Here is an 18,859-nt window from a genome sequence, read left to right as displayed (position 1 = left end):
ATGGAAATTAAAGTCTTTTTCAATATCCCGAAGTCTGAAATATGTTTACTCATGTCATTAAATGTAGAGCTGTATTGAAGAAGCCGATTTTGTCAATATTTAGTTGAATCGGCATTTCTGCCGACTTCCGATACAGTACGCTTGTTAATTTTCGGCCGATATTACTGAAAAAGGAAAGAGACTGCCTTAACCTAAAAATCCAGGAGTACCATTTTCACTTTTCGTAGTAGTACTGCATTCTTTTACATCACATTATTTCTTAGCAACATGTGCCAACCGTACATATCAAAGTTTAACATCTTTTTTTTTTTTTTCAACAATGTTCTTTAATTTAATATGTCATAAATAAATAATACATTACTATCACGGTAAATATACATCTCGGTTATTACTAGGGATGGGGAATATTTATTGTACCGGTGACTTTGTCACGGCGACTGCAATGTCACGTGTCACGGTGGTGACTTTAGCTATATAAGTAACAGGGCCAATGTCACGTCTCTTCGCGATTGTCGCTGCGATGCGTGTCACGGGTCACGTGTCGCTACGAGTGTGTCACCGCGGTGCGAGTTGCTGCGGCGTGGGTCGCAGGTTCCTAAGAGTAACGGCGCGGTTGGCATGTCATGGGTCACGTGTCACTGCAGAGCGTGTCACTGGCGCAAGTCGCTGCGGGCGTGTCACTGCGGTGCGAGTCGCAGGTCCCTAAGAGTAACGGCGCCGGGAAATTAATGGTGACTTGCCGCAGCAGCAACACGTGACACACGAGTACTTTCTCGGTGAGGTATGCGACACTGGTGTGTCCAGTTACTCTGTTCAAAATCATTAAATGATTCACAAATTTTGTGAATCTGAACTAAATGTTATTGTCCAAATTTAAAAAAAAAAAAAAGCCAAACAAACACTGTTAATTCGGTGAAGTAGGATATTGCCAAGTTTTCGTGTTTTGCGTATTATTAAAAAATGTGATGATTATTGTTATATTTTAATAAAAAATATTTTATTTAAAAATATTTATAAATAATATAGAAGATATTTATTTCATGTGTAAAAATGCATAGTTAATAATTCCAATAAACTATGAACTAATTTGGTTTATCAATGATTACATGATGTATGTCACATATATAAAAATATACAATTATTAGGAGATTATGTTACACTATATTTATAGCACACATTTAATGGCGTAAATGATGAGACCTCGGGCAATTTAAACGCTTTATACGGAAAAACCTACCATGCGGGACCTCGTAAGCTAGTTTTACTGTATTTTTTTGCCGTAAATAGTAAAAAACCGAATCCTTTGACGAATCCTATATCAGACCCGCCGAATCTTCGAATCCCTAGGATTCGGCGGATATTGGATTCGGTCGCCCATCCCTAGTTAAAATACTTTCATATTTTCCACCTGCTATAAGATACTGAAATAGACTTTTGTGAAATCTGTTTTTATTATTATTTGAATAGAATATTGAATTGAAAAACTAATTATTTTAAAATTAGATATAGACTATTTCAAATTGAATATTACATACAGTAAAACTTTTTGTTCACTTTCACATAAGTTCAATAACAGATCCAAAATGACAAGAAAAACAAACAAACACACATAACCCCATGTAAAAATGTACACAAATGCACACATACTAAAAAAAAAACCATAACAGGTAAAAAATTAAAGAAAATAAATGGCAATTCATTTTCTTAAACCACTAAATTTTAAGTTTGAAAATTATTTTGTTGATCAAACTGATTATATGCACAAAAATAGAGTATTATTGATAGTTTAAAATCAAAATTTAATATTTGTTACATATAAAAACAATGGCTGTATTTATAATGTTTCACAAAAGAAATACAAATTTCTCAATAAATTATCTTAGCTACATACATGTTTTATATATATTTTCAATAATTTTTTTTGTAAATCTATTGGTAATGAATAAATAAAAAAAAAATTTAGATTTGTGATGTCAAATTGAAAATCAAATTATTTTTGAATATTGAATATATGTATTTGAATACTCTGAAATTAGACCCAAACTTTCAAGACCCAATTTTTTTAGTGAGGTTTAACAACTCATTAATCAAAACACACAACAATAAAGAATAGGGCTATTGGAAGAGGAATCAAGCTATTCCATTTACCTAAAGTGATTACGAAAACCATGGACAACTAAACTTGGATTCTCTGGAATACAAGTAATGTTTCTTCATCACTGCACCTTGCTAATATTGCAGATTGAAAATGGTTCTTTTAAGTCCACCGATTTATATTATAAAATATTATACACTTTCGGGGTTACAATTAAATTATTCTTTATCCTATACTGTACTATTGTATGACATTACTGTTGTGTGATTTTAATCAACAAAATTGACTGACATTCTTCATAACTTCTGCAAAATATCATTAGTAAGGAGTTATGTCCCTTTCCAGATCATTGTTTTATATTTCCAATTTTTGAATATAAACTAGCATAACTAGCGGACTATCCACAATTATGGTTTATCTAGGGCATTGCTTCCTTGAGTAGCACAGATAATCAAAAGCACTTACTGTATTCCTTAATTGGTTTATTCGTGCCATTCAGCTTGCTCATCGGCTAGACAGCACACTTCCTAATTGCTGGCGCACTGGATTAACAAGTCCGTGAGACAAAATACAACACGATTTCTTAGCAACCTTTAGATAACATAAAACGGTGAATAAATTTAAATTTTGTCTTTCAATAAACAAATTTAGCATGTGCTAAAATTTGATGGGCTAGTGAGCAAACTTCCTAATTGCTGGCGCACTGGACTAACAAATCCGTGAGACAAAATACAACACAATTTCTTAGCAACCTTTACATAACATTATATGGTGAATAAATTTAAATTTTGTCTTTCAATAAAAAAATTTAGCATGTGCTAAAATTTTATGTTTCAATATTTGTTACAAACCTTTCCATTCCCAAAGTAAATCACATTCCAATGTACCATATTTATCATATTTTTAAATAATCGTAGTCAAACAGAAAATTAGTACAATAACTAAGTAGCATTTTGCAGCTTTCCAAACAAACAAATTAACAATGATTATTGGCAAAAAAATTCTTAACTTAAACAAATATTGGGTCTATTCCTAAAATATACAGATTTAATATAGGGTTTGATTAATGTTTAGAATCTGATTCTTCAGTTTTGATTTAGATTCAATACTGTTAATGACAATGCTATTTGAATGCCTCCCAATTTATGAATTGGATACAAAAAGCTGTTTGTCATTTTACAACAAATGTTTCAAACACTAATGTGCTGACACTTACATGTTCTTGCCTAATGGAGCTGATGAATTCTCTGGCTCGTTGAACTTGTTGCCCATCGGAGAAAAAGGCCACGAGACAGGACTCTCCTGTAAGCCTCTTGTGAAGGCCCCATGTGAATGGTATCACACTCTTGTCACACGAAAGTGACATGTTCACTCTGCAAACACATTTGTCAAATCTCAATGACCAGTAAAACCTGTAACAGTTCTACAGCTCACAAATATGTACCAAAAAATAGATTTTCAAACTAATGCAAGTTTTTGAGTTTTAGCTGTCTGTGCAATATTTAAATAAATACAGGTTTGTGTACTACAACATGGGTGCTGGAACAAAAAGTAAAAACAAATTACATTGTTGCACACCTTGCCACACGGTAAAACAAATACTAGTTCAGACTGAAAAGTTGTAATATTTAAAATAGATAAAATACAATATCTTTGCCCCCTCCCCGAACTCATCTGTGATCAGTGAACCCTTGTACCTCCCTCGACACAAGTAATGTAAGTGATGCAGGTTCTTACAAGTCTAACGACACTTAAAGTATACTCACTCTTACGTGAACACTTTTGAAATCAACCTTTGAAAACAATCACTGTTTTGCAACTACATACAATTTAACGTAATCACAGCCAGGTTTCGCTTTGTGTTGATTACCCGCATACCAATAATTCCCAATAATTTGCCATTATAATCCAAGAGACTGCAATTCCTGCTAAAGTTAGCATTTACAATGACAATAAGTTCCAGGGCCAAACATTGGAAGTGGCAGGAATTAATTTGGACACTCCATGCTTCTCGCATGTTAAGCTCTATGTGGTTGTTCAAGTGTATCGAGCATCCAAAACTTTCATACTGGCAAAAAATAATAAATATATAATGTTGTCCACAGAAATATATTGTATTAAATTATGAGTGTGAAGAAACAATGTAAATTCTGCAATTACTGTGTCAATGAAACATAAAACTGCAGTACAAATCAGACTCATCTATATATCTTTATGATTAATTTTACCTCTGTATCCAATTCTGAAGTCCACACAGATGAAGTCACGGGCAAAAGCATGTTATAAAATAAGATAATCTATAATAATTAAAAAGGGCTTATGCATGACAACTTAAGTAAATATATTTCTTAAATGGTTTTGTTATGAACTAAATTTTTTATACATCTGACAATTTACTGTGTCCATTTCTTTAGTAAAAATGTTTGGAATAAATCCCATTTCTCACAGTGAAATAATATCAGCAATACTCTGAAATTTCACAAGTAAAACTGCGGGTTATTAGCTAGTAAGTACATATGCAAGCCAACTTTCTCTAAACTTGCTGTATTAACAGTCTGAAAATAAATTAGCCCTCTTAAAATGACATTACACAACTACCTCTAAAATATGCATCACATAAAAAGGATATTCTAGCCAAATATTTTTTTATCTTTTACATGAATTACCTAATATGTTTTTTTCTTTAATGAAGTATGATTTGTTTATTACAAATTACAATTATTAAATTTGGTATTTAATAATTTTTAAAATAAATTTCTCAGTATTAAAAACAAATTTCGCTGTTCATTGGTCGGCAAAAAAGCATTTAATTGATAATATAAAAAAAATATTTATAGGACATAAAATATTCTACTTGTCATCCCTTAGAAGATAAACAAATTTATGTTATTTTAATCAAATAAGTCCTCGGTTTACGTCGGGGTTACGTTCCTGAAAACCGCGACGTAAATAGAAACGACGCAAAATGAGCCATTTTTCATGCCACCGGCCGGCCACGGCCCAAGGTCGGTCGGAAGCGCTGGCATACAGACGTGACAACGGGCAATTTTATCAGCAAATGACAACTGACAGTGTGGGAAACAAGTCCAACTAGTACTTCTCAGATTTATAGAATGGTTATTTAACCAGCTGCTTTATTACCTTTATTGATTGAAATATAAAAACACATATATAGTACATACTGTAAGTAAGAGCAGGAAGCATCCCTCATGATGTATGATAAGATAAGGCGGTGAACGTGTAGCTTACGCTACATAGCATAAATTAACTACCGAAGGAAACAAAGAATTATAAACGAATTATATACGGTGTTTTGGTTAAAATAAAGATTTACTGTCATTGTAAACGACGTTATTGTGAATCGGCGACAACTTAAATTGAAACATGAGTACTCAAACATTAGCGACGTTAATCCGAAACGACGTAAATCGGTACGACGTAAATAGAGGACTTACTGTATTTTAAAACTATTTTACTAAATCAATTTGAAAACAATTATCCTTCAGCTATTTTTCATTTTCTTCTCAATAAAAAATGAATGTTAGTGACAATCAGTGACAATGACAAATCACTATACATTTCTTGGAATTTATAGAACAGTAATCAGCTAAGCTTTCCAAAAATTTAAGCAGCAGTAAACACTAAAATAATTTCAAATTAAGAACACAGCTTAGCATCACATGGTATATCTTAGCATGTTTCAGCCAACGGAACTATATAGTTCCTGAGCTTGGTGTCGTCGAATGGTGACTGATCACACAGACACCCAGCAGAAGACAAGCCGACTCACTTGCGAGGTTCGTCGCAGGACGGAAGAGGCACGCAGTCTTCAATATGGATGGTGTCCGGCAAGAGACACCAGTTAGTCTCTCCTCTCATCGGCGTGAAGTCATGTATGTCACTCCAGTTGTTGTTGAAGCAGCTCAACCCAGCTTTTTGAAAATGGTCTAAACAATCAATTCAAACCCAAATTTATTTTGAACATCAATGTTAAACCACAAGAAGATTTCAGAGGTCAAACAACATATTTTAAAACACAAATAAAGTGTAAAGATTCAGTAAACTCATGGTTCTTAGTTTCTTTAAATAGGAATGATTCATCGAAAATGAAATTTGTCCTAGTCATCACCTTCTATAATAAAATCACAAAATAACCGATTTCCATGTGCACTTTGGTTTTAAATCTATTACGAGTTATAAAAGTCTCAAACGCAACCATAAACATTGAAAACGACTTGCTATTGGCTGCGAGTTTGTGGCACCATGGCTCTTGCCCTCTAAGTCATCATTGTTGTTTTACAGTAGGGTATGGGTATAACCAGACGTATCACTCACACTAAAGAGATAGTAAACTTTACAAATTAACTAGCTGCAATACCCGGCGTTGCCCGGGCTGAACACAGGGTGTAGTTAGTAATTGTCTTCTTAATTTGAATGTCAAGTGTGAAAATTAATTTATATCACTTTCAGATCCCGACAGACGTTGTTCTGCCAGTTTATAGTTATTTACCTGGTCTGTATGTAATTTAGACTTTATAAAGCAATATAGAAAAAAGCTGAATAATAAGAGATTGCTAATATTGAAAAGATTCCATTATATAGCTAATGCTTGGCCTGCATTGCAATGCATCATTCAGTTTTGTTTTGTAAAATGTTTGAAGTAGTTCCACATATACAAATCATCTATCCATCTCTCTATATATATTTATCTCTTTATATCTACATAAATACTTCCCACTATCTCTATATCTTCTATATATAAGTCTATATAGTTCTATACATCTATAGGTATATCTCTTTATCTAACCCATTTCATTCTCTATACCTTGCTCTATCTCAACTTATCTCTCAGTCGCTATCTCACTCTATATATATATATGTATATATATATATATATATATATATCACTCTATCTCTGTCTCTCTTTTATATTTAAATAAATTGTGTCATGCGTGCGCACTTATACAACAAAAACAGACGAAGTGCCGCTATATAAAATGAAATAAACACATTTTTTGACACGATTCGTGCTCCAACTATTGAAAAATAGTTATACCGTCACAGTAACCTTCATGGGCATGCTCATAACAAATCACCGAAATTTCATCGCAATCGGATGCATCGTATAGGAACGCATACGGCACAAACGAAAATTAAAGATATGACAAACGCATCAAACGATGGTGCGTTTAAAATTCAAGGCAGCTCTATCTATTGGCGAAGATAAGAACAAAACTGTTATTAGTGCCTCTAAGCGGATTGGTCTCACCAAGGAGAAAAATATTGATTTGCCAGACCTTACTATGTGTATGATCATGTGTCAGACATAGAGAAATGACACTAACTCACTATTTGTATGTCTATGACCTATGATTTTTTTGCTTTTAAAGCATGTTTTTTTAGTTTTTTCTTAACTCAGAATCGAGATAAAATATCCAATTGTGAATCTAAACCATCCTCGAATCCCCGTGAACTCACACAAAAAATTTCATCAAAATCGGTCCAGCCGTCTATGAGGAGTTCAGTGACATACACACGCACACAAGAAATATATATATATATATAAAGATTGTCTGTGAATGCTACTACTGCTTGTAAATAAACATGGAGAAGTGAGTTACATAATGAATAATACTTACACTGGGTCTTGAAATTAAATCACACATGTTTGTGTACTTTGAGTGTGATTTGCTGTGTGGCATGAAAATTTTTGACTAGTAATTAGTGTGTTATTATTTGGTTGTTACTGTGAGTCTAGATAATCTACTGTTGTTTACGCTTGAAATGTCTGCCCTCATTTTTTTTGTTTATGTTTGCAATATATTAATATTTTGCTCACATAATTATAAAACTGAAGTAAAATACTAAATAAAGTACACTGAAATTAAAAGGAACATGTAGGTCCAAGACATTAGCCTAAATTTTAAAAAATCCCTTTCAGCAAAGCCTACAGGCATAGGTAGATTTTATAGTACCTATTTCTTCTGGAAAAATTCTGGAAACTTCTATAAAATTCTGGAAAATTTTAGGAACTTAATGTACATAACATATTTATGTTCTCCAATATTACAAAATGATTGACTAAACATTTTTCATGCAGCGAAAATATTATGAATGACTAACTCAATGCATCCAGCATTGAATAGCACAGAACGAATTACATATTATGCCACCTAAGGTAATTATTCAATTTTTTGACCTTCTAAAACTCTTTTTCATTCCTTACACTGATAACCTAGTCATATAAAAATTTGCTTTTCACCAAGGTTTAAGATAATAAGTTGGTTTGAAATAAATTTGAATGGATTTGATACTAAGAAAGTTTAGAATTTTTTTTTTAAATTTCAACCCCTGCTTTTATGGCAATAAAGCAATAATCCGATTCATCAAAAATTGTTTCAGCCAAAGTTTTAGATAAAGTTTAGGATCCATACAATAAATTATAACGGATTTTATAGTACACTTTCAAACCTTGTTATTTTTGCCCCTTACAGTATTACATAGTTGGTTAGATAACTATTTTAACAAGTTTTAGACAATATTTAGAAAATTAAACAAAAATAAGAATGGTTTCAATAGCATACATGGTAGTGAATATTTATTTATTTTCCTATATCTACTTGGTTTTTTTAAACTCTTGCAATAATTGTTTGCATTATCAAAAATTGTTTGGGACAAAAGTTTTAGATGAAAATTATACCATTTACAAATAATTTGAACAGAATCAAAAGGAGTTATTAATTATTTTGTCCTACAACCCTTGTTTTTTCCACCCCTTGCAGTGATGGTTGGTCATCAAAAATGTATTTAGATATTCATCATACTATGGGATTTATACTCTTTTGGTCAGATATTACCCATTAAGGAACGCGACCTAGATTGCCCACGATTATATTTTATGTATCAGTATGGAAGTGATTTGTGCAAAATTATGGCAGTTATCCTGTTCCTAAAAATGTGATATAAATATGTATGTAAACTTTTGAGTTGATGATGGTTTTGGTATCTATGGACCATGAAACAAAAACTAAATAAAAATTTTCTGGAAGTCACACCATAGTAACAGCTACAATAGGTAGAATTTCTTCTAAATCTACCTAAAAAAAATTCAACTAGCAACGTTTGTGCTGCTATTCAGCTGGAAATATAAAAAATAGCTGTGCACGTACTGCTGCTAAGTTACCGACTACTGAAGATCGCTTTTCACTTTGCTGCTTTCACTATTAATATACTTTGCAGTGTTATAAACTTTCAGTTTTTTTTAATAATTAAAACTAATTAGGTTTTGCAATTATAACATTATTTTGCTAAAAATCTATTATTTGACCTTGTGTGAATGTGCTAATTATTTAGGCCCAATTCCACTATACACGTGCATACCCTAGGTGATTAATATAGAGTAGGTAATGTTTTTTACTACTATTTTAGGTTTAAAAATGTAAAATGTGTTTTATTTTCCAGTATTTACATCAATCAAATTCTTTCATAATTAATTTTATTGTGTTGCAAGTCTGCTTCTAAAATTTAGCTACTCCAGACACCACATTTTATTACTGCATGCTTTGTTGTAAGGTCGTTTTGTTTTAACAATTTTTCAGTTTTCGTACAACATAACAATGGAGATACATACATACATAGCCCTAGCGCCTGCCAAATTTCATTAAATCAGTGGATTCGCACGACAAAGTACTAGTTACTCTGGTTCAACCTACATGTATAAACAAGTTTACTGATAACATGCCACACATCACTTGAGTGTCTTTTGTGCCCTTGAAAAATTGTACCTGCTCTTAGGATTTTTTTGGTCTCTATTCACATCTGAACAAAACAGACTGCATCTTGATGATTTCAAACTATCAAATTTTAAATGAACAAAAAATAAACAACAGGAATCATCCCTACTGTTGAGAATCATTTTTCGAGACTTGTGTTGACAATAACTAATTTTTTGGGTATCCAATTTTTTTCATGCAGGGACTTAGGTTTTAGTATTTAAATGTGAATAAAATTGCTGTTTTTACAACAATAATAGTGCCAGCCATTTTTGAGTCTGTTGGCGTTCACTAATAACAAATAAATAAATAAGTATAAAATTGTCCTGCAGTCATTGAAATAGTGAGAGACCCATTGTTTTGTATAAAGGTACATAATGTTACATAGTCTCAAAATAATGACAGTAAAAGAAAAAATAATTCATCATATTTATAACGTTGTAAAATATGTATAAACTTTCTTCCCTTATGTTCAACTAAAATGGTATTACTGTCAAACTGACAGTGACACCAACTGTTGTTTTTTTCAAAGCAATGATACCATTTTAAATTTGTACAGTGAAAATTTTTTTATAGTGCTTATAATATTGCTTTGTAAAAAGCACGCATGTGTATTATTGACAAAGGTGGAAGAACACAAAAAGGTGTAAAATGCAGCGACATGTTACGTAACAGTGGCTGATGCAGGCAGTGCAGGTCTACGCGGGAAGCCAGAGAAGCAGTGTCGCGGCAGCAAAAACCACACACACACACATACAACACGGAGCGTGCCTCCAACAGCAAGTCTTACATGCCGGTGAGCTGACCTTCTAGTTCACTGTAGTGAAGCTGGTAACAACCAAAGTGAATATTGGTCGAGGACTCAATGATTGGCTGAGTCGCACAAGACAGGAAGATGTTCATCTTCCTGCAGTCTCTAGTCCTGAACTGGCCGCAAGCCACCAAACACACACAGTTTGTGCAGTTGCGCAGAAACACGCTGCAAGAGAGTACCTGTGTGTTTCAAGTCTACGCTTACATGCTAACACAGTGAGCACAGACTTAAGGGAACAATAGCATAGAACTTAATCTTACTCCTGTACCAAACTTACCACATTAATAAGTTTAGTGTAGCCAATCTACATACATTATTTGCAAAGATATTATTTTATACTAATTAATATCAACTCATGAATAGACAGCAAAGCAATGGTCTTTTGGCAGAGCTTACCTCTAATTGAATGGTGATCTAAGTATATTGTACTAATAAAATATGTATCATATGCAGATACTTTTATTTTAATTCGTTCACCTGCAATATTACATAACATAGAAAATTTATTTTTAGGCTTTTAAGTTTTTTCCTATTATTTCAAAAACTTTTAACAGTTCTTAAAACCTGAACTCAACATGAACAATCCAAGATACTTTTACTGTTAAAATTATAAAATTTGTTAACGGATTGTTAATAAGAAAATTAATGTTCTTATTGTGAAATGCTGTGTGTAAAGTCGAATGCAGTGTTTTGTTCTGCCATAATTGATTTGAGCAATTGTGACCTGCAAGCCAAGGTAAAGTCCACTAATGGAAGGACATTTTATCTTCACAACACTAGGCACTCAAAAAAAGGTTGCACCTCCTGGATTTCTGTGCAATGTGACCAACAGTCTACTGTGAACAGCAACAGCAAATGAAAATTCACACTTTTAAGAAACTTAACCAAAACCAAGCCCGAAATATGGAAATAGTAAACTTCATAATTACCGGAAAACTGATTGGTTTAAACCTTTTTTGTTTAATATATACTGAAGGTATATAACAACATTTGTTATAAAAGTTTCATGTTGTGAAGATTCATTGAGGTGTCATAACCAGAACTACAATTGTGGTGACATTTAAATTATTTATATATTCAAACACTTTACTCCAGTCTGAAGATGGAGTATACGGCAGTGGTTTGGTGACGGAGATAAGGAAGCTGGAGAAAGTGCAGCGCAGAGCAGGGAGATGGGTCATGGGTACGTGGAGGAGAAAGGAAGGGCAAGAGGGTGAGATGCATTGGCCATCTGAGATGGTTAAAGAGCTAGGGTAGGAAACGTTACAGGGAGGAGGGTAGGAAGGTTGGCAAGGCTGTTCAAGGTGATCAAGGCAGGGTGGAGCCCCAGGAGAGCTAGGAACTAGAGTGCACAGAGGTAGGCACAGAGGAATGATAGACTACAAGTGGAAGTTCCAGGTTCCTTTTATTACAGACATAACTGTAGTATCAAAATTTCTAAAGATCAATTGGAAATATCATGGTCAAAGTTTAAGTTCCAGGTTGAATTAATGCCATTTAAAAAAAAAAAAATTTTTACAATATTCTGGTAGAGGCCCCCTAAAAATCCTTTTCCTCTGGGAGCTATTCCACTCTCTCAAAGTCCTTGGTAAGACTTCTCCAAAATATTAAAGCCCCCATAAGAAAACAGCCCAGAATCCCACTACAATGTCTTCATCATTGACAATACTAGGTAGCCTTAATAGTTTTGATAAAATTCTGGATGTTACATTATCCATCACCAAATGATTTGAGCAGGAGATATGCTCCAAATATTTTTGCTTGAGTATTAATATAACAAAATTAATTTCTGAGCACTGCTTCAAAGCTTGTTGAACAAAGTTAAAGTAACTGTGTTGTGACAGGTACCCATGAACCCGAACATAAATGTGTGTGTGTGCCCCTATGAAGTGTGATACTGTCCTGCCACGCACGGAGTGCGCTGGGTATTTGGGTACTGCGGCCACTGCCTAGTTGAGGTCTGGGAACTTCAGCAATCCTCGGAACTCCCGCCCAGTGGTCGGAAGCGAAAATAGCGCTCACTGAACGCAGCTGACCAGGCTAGTCTAGTAGTGTCGACGAGAGTATCGAAATTGTCTGAAAGGGTATATAAACCCCTCCTCAGCCCGTTCAAAGAGAAGCAGCTAAGTGGACGACGCCGAAGACTGTCACGCTGCCAGAACACCTCGCAAGCTACACTGTCAAAAAGCTGCCTGCTGCCGCCGCCCCACCGATGACGTCAGATGAAGTTGGTCTTAGTATCTGGTGAGCCTCGTTGACTACAAATTGCTCGAGTTAAAGTACAAATTGCTCGAGTTAAAGAAGTAGACTGGTCACAGACAGTGAGAGAAATGATGCAGTAGTTTGAAGACTGTGGTAGTAAGGAGTAGCAAGTGGTAATTTACCCTCGTTTACTAAAGTTAAGTGCTCAAGCATACAAGTAGTTAAGGTCACGAGGGCAGGCGGCAGTAGTGAGGTTCGCGAGGTGCAGGCAAGAAAACAATAACTAACATTATCAGACCTTGAACATGTTCCCAGTAAATTAGCAGAAGACATCAAGAAGTACATTGCTTGTATCCAGTTATGTTTGCATTAGTATGTAGAAACCCAGACCGCAAGTTGAAGTCGCGAGAGGATGGACACTTTGTAGTTTCAAGACTTCAGGGAATATTGAGTCTTGTGAAACAGAAGAGAGGTGCTGTTCTAAGGAAAGAGTGGGACAACTTGTGACACTGGTCACCAAGTTGCAGTATTTGCGAGTGACGAGCTGGTTCCGTTACTCGCTGAAAGCACCACAATTAGCCTAGGCCGCCCTCAGCAAGTTTGCGGCCGGGAGACGCGTTTCTGTCGCGGGCGACTTGCTGCAGAAGCCATTCCCTGCAACGGATGAGGCTTCAAACTAAGTGTGGCACCCAGAGAGAGGACGTCGACAAGCTCGAGGAGAAATCATTGGGACTTTACTTCAATATTGCGAGGCAAGTACAATAATGAGTGGAACACCATTGGCAGGTGGTGCATTCTGTTGACAACCTCGTAATAACATATCACGGTGGATTCTGAGGCCGTCCTTCAGTCACAAGGCGTTTTATATTTTAATAAATTATATTCCATACACTTGTAAATAACATCTATAAATTTGTAAATAATCAATGTTGAATAATCTTTGAAAAAATATATAGGTGTGTATACACACACACACACACATATATATATATATATATATATATATATATATATATATATATATATATATATATATATATATATATATATATATATATATATATATATATATATAAATTTTAATGTAAATAGTCTAGTTTGCTAGGCTCTCAGGTTAAAGTAGAATTTAATGTTATCTTGTTAATAGCCTATTGTTTTCTTAAGTTGTTGGCAGAGCTGTTTTCTTGGATGCTATAAAATAGTATTTTGGCATATATAAGCTAATGTAAATATTGTGTTACGTGAGGGTTTTAGTTAGCAAAATGTTAAAGAATCATTCATTGTTTAAGTTTTCAACTGGCAATAGTAGAACATAATAAAATGTGGAGTTTTGTTTTATGAAATGATGAGCCACGCATGTTTAGTTTATTTTTGCAGCATGGTCGTTAACCTGTTGAGTACAGATTGTGCCAGGGTGAACGCCAGTGCGGTGGTCAGGCACTGTCACCATTAAGGCTCTTGCTTGCCTTGATATTCAGCTCTCGCAGTGCGTGATTTCTCTAAAATACTACTTCTACTAAAATTGCATTTGTTATGTTTACAGACCTGGGGGTTTATTCTAAGTTTCCAGCGTTTTCTATCGGAACATTTCGATATCGATTCCGACATATAGCTCTTTGGCCGATCGGCAACACACGGTTCCGAACGATCGTAATCGAAAGGTACTGAAATTGCTATTATAAACGCGGTATCGTTACGAGGCCTAACTATCTCGGCAAAGTTCGGGTTACGATTTCCCTCTCTACAATTTTTCTGGCAGTGAAGATGAGATTTGAAAACTGCAACATAACAACAAAAAACACTTTATATTTCTAACAAATTTATAAATAAAAACACAGAGTTTATAAGACAATATACTTTCCAGATGTTTCAATGTTGATAAAAGTATTTATAAAAAGTAATTTTAAAAGTGCTCGAGCAAGCGAAAACATGTTTATTTCTTAAATTATTTTTACGGGATATTTGGTATGAAATGTTTAGAGTTGTTTGCACGTGGTCGGTCATTGTATTATTGAAATAATGGCTGCTCGGCGATCTCGTGTGAGTGAGAGGCAAATTAAAATGTTGGTTTATTTTATGGAGGAGCACCCCCAATTCTTGCTGAGAAAATTTTCATCGAATTTCACGACTGCAACAAAATACACACGCTGAGTTATTGTTGAAACTTTTGATATCTGAAACAGGCGAATAAATTATGAATATGTATTTTGGAAGTTAGGTTATTTTTCAATTTACTTGCATAAAATCTTCGTTATAATATTGTTATTATAGAAAGAACGTCTTTACATTCCCACTTAGTTATTATGTATCTGGAACACTACTTACATTACGTAATTATTGTAACTTAAAGCGGTAACCATGATAAGGACTCATCCGAAAGAAGGTAAAACTAAAAAAATGGAATGCATTTCTTTTACTTATATACGTCATATCAAATCATTCTATAAAACGGCATTGTGATATGTATATGGTTAGAAGTAGCTTCCATATGAAGAAATACTTTCGTGACTTTGGGGCGTATTCAAGTAGTTGGCCTAACAGTTACTAGATGGCAGGGATTGCGGAAGTGCGAGGCAGTAGCGCGCAGCGGCCGGTAGGACTACTACACCACTTTATCGGAATTAAGTTTCGCGTCCATTACCGTTTCCTGAGTGGTAACAGTAATTACTGAAGATATTTGTACATGTATTATGGATCAATATTTTATACATAATAAATGTACAAATATCTTCAGTAATTACTGTTACCACTTGGGAAACGGTAATGGACGCGAAACTTAATTCTGATTAAGTGTTGTAGTAGTCCTATTCGCCGCAGCGCGCGCTACTGCCTCGCACACCCGCAAGCCCTGCTGCCCTCTCGTGACTGTTAGGTCAACTACTTGAATAGGACCCCAAAAACATACATATTCAATGCTACTGGGAAAAAATTTCCTTTTACAAAATTTTAAACACAATTGACTCCTACGTAAAATATCGTAAATATAGATCAAGCCCAAAAATGTACTATTTTCGACCATGTATAACTATTTGTGTACACATAAATCGTGCATCCGCCATGATTTCAACTGGCTGCTAATTCCCGATCGGCAAAGGCTTTTCGACAGCAATAATTGTATACTCGAAACATACCGATCGTTGGCTTCCGAGAATCGAAAGGTTCCGAGTTGATGAAAGTAACTTAGAATACCATATTGTAGAAAGCTTCCGATAATCGTGGAATCACGATCGGGAACTCTTTTCCGAGAAACTTAGAATAAACCCCCTGGTGCCGTAAAGGAGGCATGCATACACGGAAGCCTGAAATTTCAGATTCGAATAATGTCTTGCACATCCCTCTCCTTTTTAAGGGAAAGGTAACAGTGTCTTAACATTGAATTTGCTTACTATTGGCTTATTCAACTTTGAATTCAATGTATTATGAAAGGCAATGGTAATAATTGTGTTAAGTGTATGTACCTATATGTGCTGTGTAAAGTTTATGTGATTTTTGTATGGCTTATTACTAAGGGCAGGTATTTTGTATGAATAAATCTGACCTCTCATTGGATTGCAAATAGGTGCGTCCACACTCAGTGATGGATACAGATTTTTTTTTTTGACGGGGATTTTTAGAAGAGATAGGAAAAAAAAAAGGGATAAATCCCCCTATTTGCCCCCCCCCCCCCCCCTCCCACCCAACGGCATCAGCCTCTGCCCGCGCTAGTGATTTTTTTCCTTGTAATGTATAGCTGAAAGAGAAGTTATTGCTATGTTTGGCCAAGCCAGTCGGGAAGTTTTGGCTTCCACACTGAATGGCTGAGATTTTGTGCAGACAAGTAGACGTGCAACTGCATGAAACTTATCTACTGACACAGCTAAACCCGAAATCTTTTCGCAAATTATATATGGCCCTTCTAATTAGTGCAGTAAGTCAAGGTAATGTTTTTTCTGTAATTAGAAATTAAATAAATGCATAAAACTGCTTGTGTACTTGGCATAATATACTATATACATTTTTGCTCACTTTGAATTCTAATGATTATTTCTACTCAACATACCAATACATATTCATTCTAAACTATGCACAGTATTACCAATTTCATAAATTTAAGGTTGATCATATGACTAGATATATAGCAGATCACTGTGTAGATAATTCTAAAGGACCTAAAAGTCTAAATAAGTATTGTTCAATATCATTTAAAATAAAATTATTTAGTTAGTAGTAGTTGAGTAGTATGTAGTATTACACCATATTGTACTAGGAATATAGAAATTTCTGATTACCTTCCTTTAACGGCTCCCAGCACTATTTGGCAATTTGTACACTCGTCAATATTAACAGAGTTCAGATGATCAAAAATAAACATCCTGGTATTTTTGCAGTTCTGGATAACAAACTGTTGTCCCTGAATTGTCCCTGGCATTCGCCACACTTCTTCATTTTCTACATTTTCAACTGTGTAATCTTTCAGGTCTATTATCTGCCTCTTATCCCTGGAACATTAGAGAAACACACGTGTCACAGATTTACTCCATTCAAAGCTTCCAATTAATGTATTTAACAATCTACCACCATAAAACATAGTGAAATCTGGTTAGTTAGGCCTACATTCCAATCTGCACACTGTGGTTACAAAGAAACCCAACCAAATATATAGAAATATTTGAAAGTATTTTTAATGTAGCTAACCTAACCTAATCAACCATTTTACATATTTGACCAAAGCATAATCACACAGACCCCACATGGGAACGCGAAAAATTGCAACAGCCGTGTCAGTGCACAGGTATTGTAATGTAACCTATAAATTGTGATTTCTCATTAACAAGTACAAATTTAGACACACTATTTTAAAGGTAAATAGAGGAACATCTTTAGTGTTCTGCAAAAGTATTTCAGAATACTATTTTATTCAAGGAAAACGGCGCTGCAAGAATTTTAACTATAATTCCTTTTGCAAAAACATAAAATTTATGATCCCAGCACAGAGTTGTCGAGCAACTTTGTAAGACAGATGTAATGCAAAGTAAACATTTAATATACAAGAAAATGTTCTGTAATTTTTTTTAATAACTTTCGAAAATTTTTGCATAACTTTCAACTCACTATTTAAAAGTACACAAAACTGTGATGAACTATGACATAGTGTTTCAGTACACACTTTACCTTTTAAAAACTATATTTAGCAAGCTACTCATTTGTTTAAAGACAGTGAAATTCAATTTTGCTAAGTTAAAGAGTATTTTACACTTTATTTTCTTGAATGGTTAAAAAAGCACAGTTTTATATTTGCTGTGAGGGTTAATAATCGTTACTGCTATGCGGTTGGAAATGTGCCATAGCTTCATTATAATTTTTGCACTGAATGAAAGTTAAAGTTAAATGCTACCCAACTGTAAAATTAGAAGTTATCTAAACTTTATTCTAAATTAGATGATGAAATACACATTTTTCACCTCAAATGGTTTACATGTGTTTATCACGAAATTTTAGACGCATTCTGTAACAAAGACGTTTAAAATAATAAAAAAGCAAATAACATCTAAGTAAATTTTATATATCAAAAAAGGTACACAAACATTTTGTACAGACTTCCTCAAGTATATATATAAAAAAAATGGATTAAAAGTGTTCGTATCAAAAAATAATTAATTTTTCATGTCACCGTACAGAGAAATAAAATATTGATTCTCCACAATATTAAAACAAATGCCATACAACTAATTACATTATACTATCTTACGTATTTATTAGTTTATTACCATGAATACTGTTTTCTTTTTATAAACGAATCCTCTTTCGAAACTTTATAATCACTTCTTCTAGACTTATTGAGCAGGCACCCCATTTTACTACCGTGAAGTTATTCTTCCGCCTTGACACGATACGCAACACAATGTGCACGATTGAAAACAATGTAAACATAAACGCCATGGACTATGATTCTGATTGGTTGATTCTATCACACGTCAACATTTATTTAGAAACTTT

At 34.1% G+C, this 18,859-nt stretch overlaps 1 protein-coding gene across 1 annotated transcript in view; it reads right to left on the bottom strand.

Annotated features, from left to right (window-relative positions):
• The window catches only part of LOC134532970 (protein XRP2-like), a 27,460-nt gene extending 8,601 nt beyond the window's left edge, over positions 1-18,859 (bottom strand). Inside the window, exons 1-5 of the mRNA XM_063370056.1 lie at positions 18,631-18,859; positions 17,152-17,361; positions 10,674-10,846; positions 5,886-6,042; positions 3,312-3,468 (exon numbers count right to left, since the gene is read on the bottom strand). Of these exons, the coding sequence (XP_063226126.1) occupies positions 3,312-3,468; positions 5,886-6,042; positions 10,674-10,846; positions 17,152-17,361; positions 18,631-18,716 (783 nt within the window). The 5' untranslated portion in view covers positions 18,717-18,859. The remainder of the gene's footprint in view (positions 1-3,311; positions 3,469-5,885; positions 6,043-10,673; positions 10,847-17,151; positions 17,362-18,630) is intronic.

The sequence above is a fragment of the Bacillus rossius genome, chromosome 6, assembly GCF_032445375.1.
Source record: "Bacillus rossius redtenbacheri isolate Brsri chromosome 6, Brsri_v3, whole genome shotgun sequence".
NCBI classification, from domain to species: Eukaryota; Metazoa; Arthropoda; class Insecta; order Phasmatodea; family Bacillidae; genus Bacillus; species Bacillus rossius.
The sequence above is the reverse complement of the archived record's forward strand: the minus strand, read 5'-3'. Positions and strand labels throughout refer to the sequence as shown.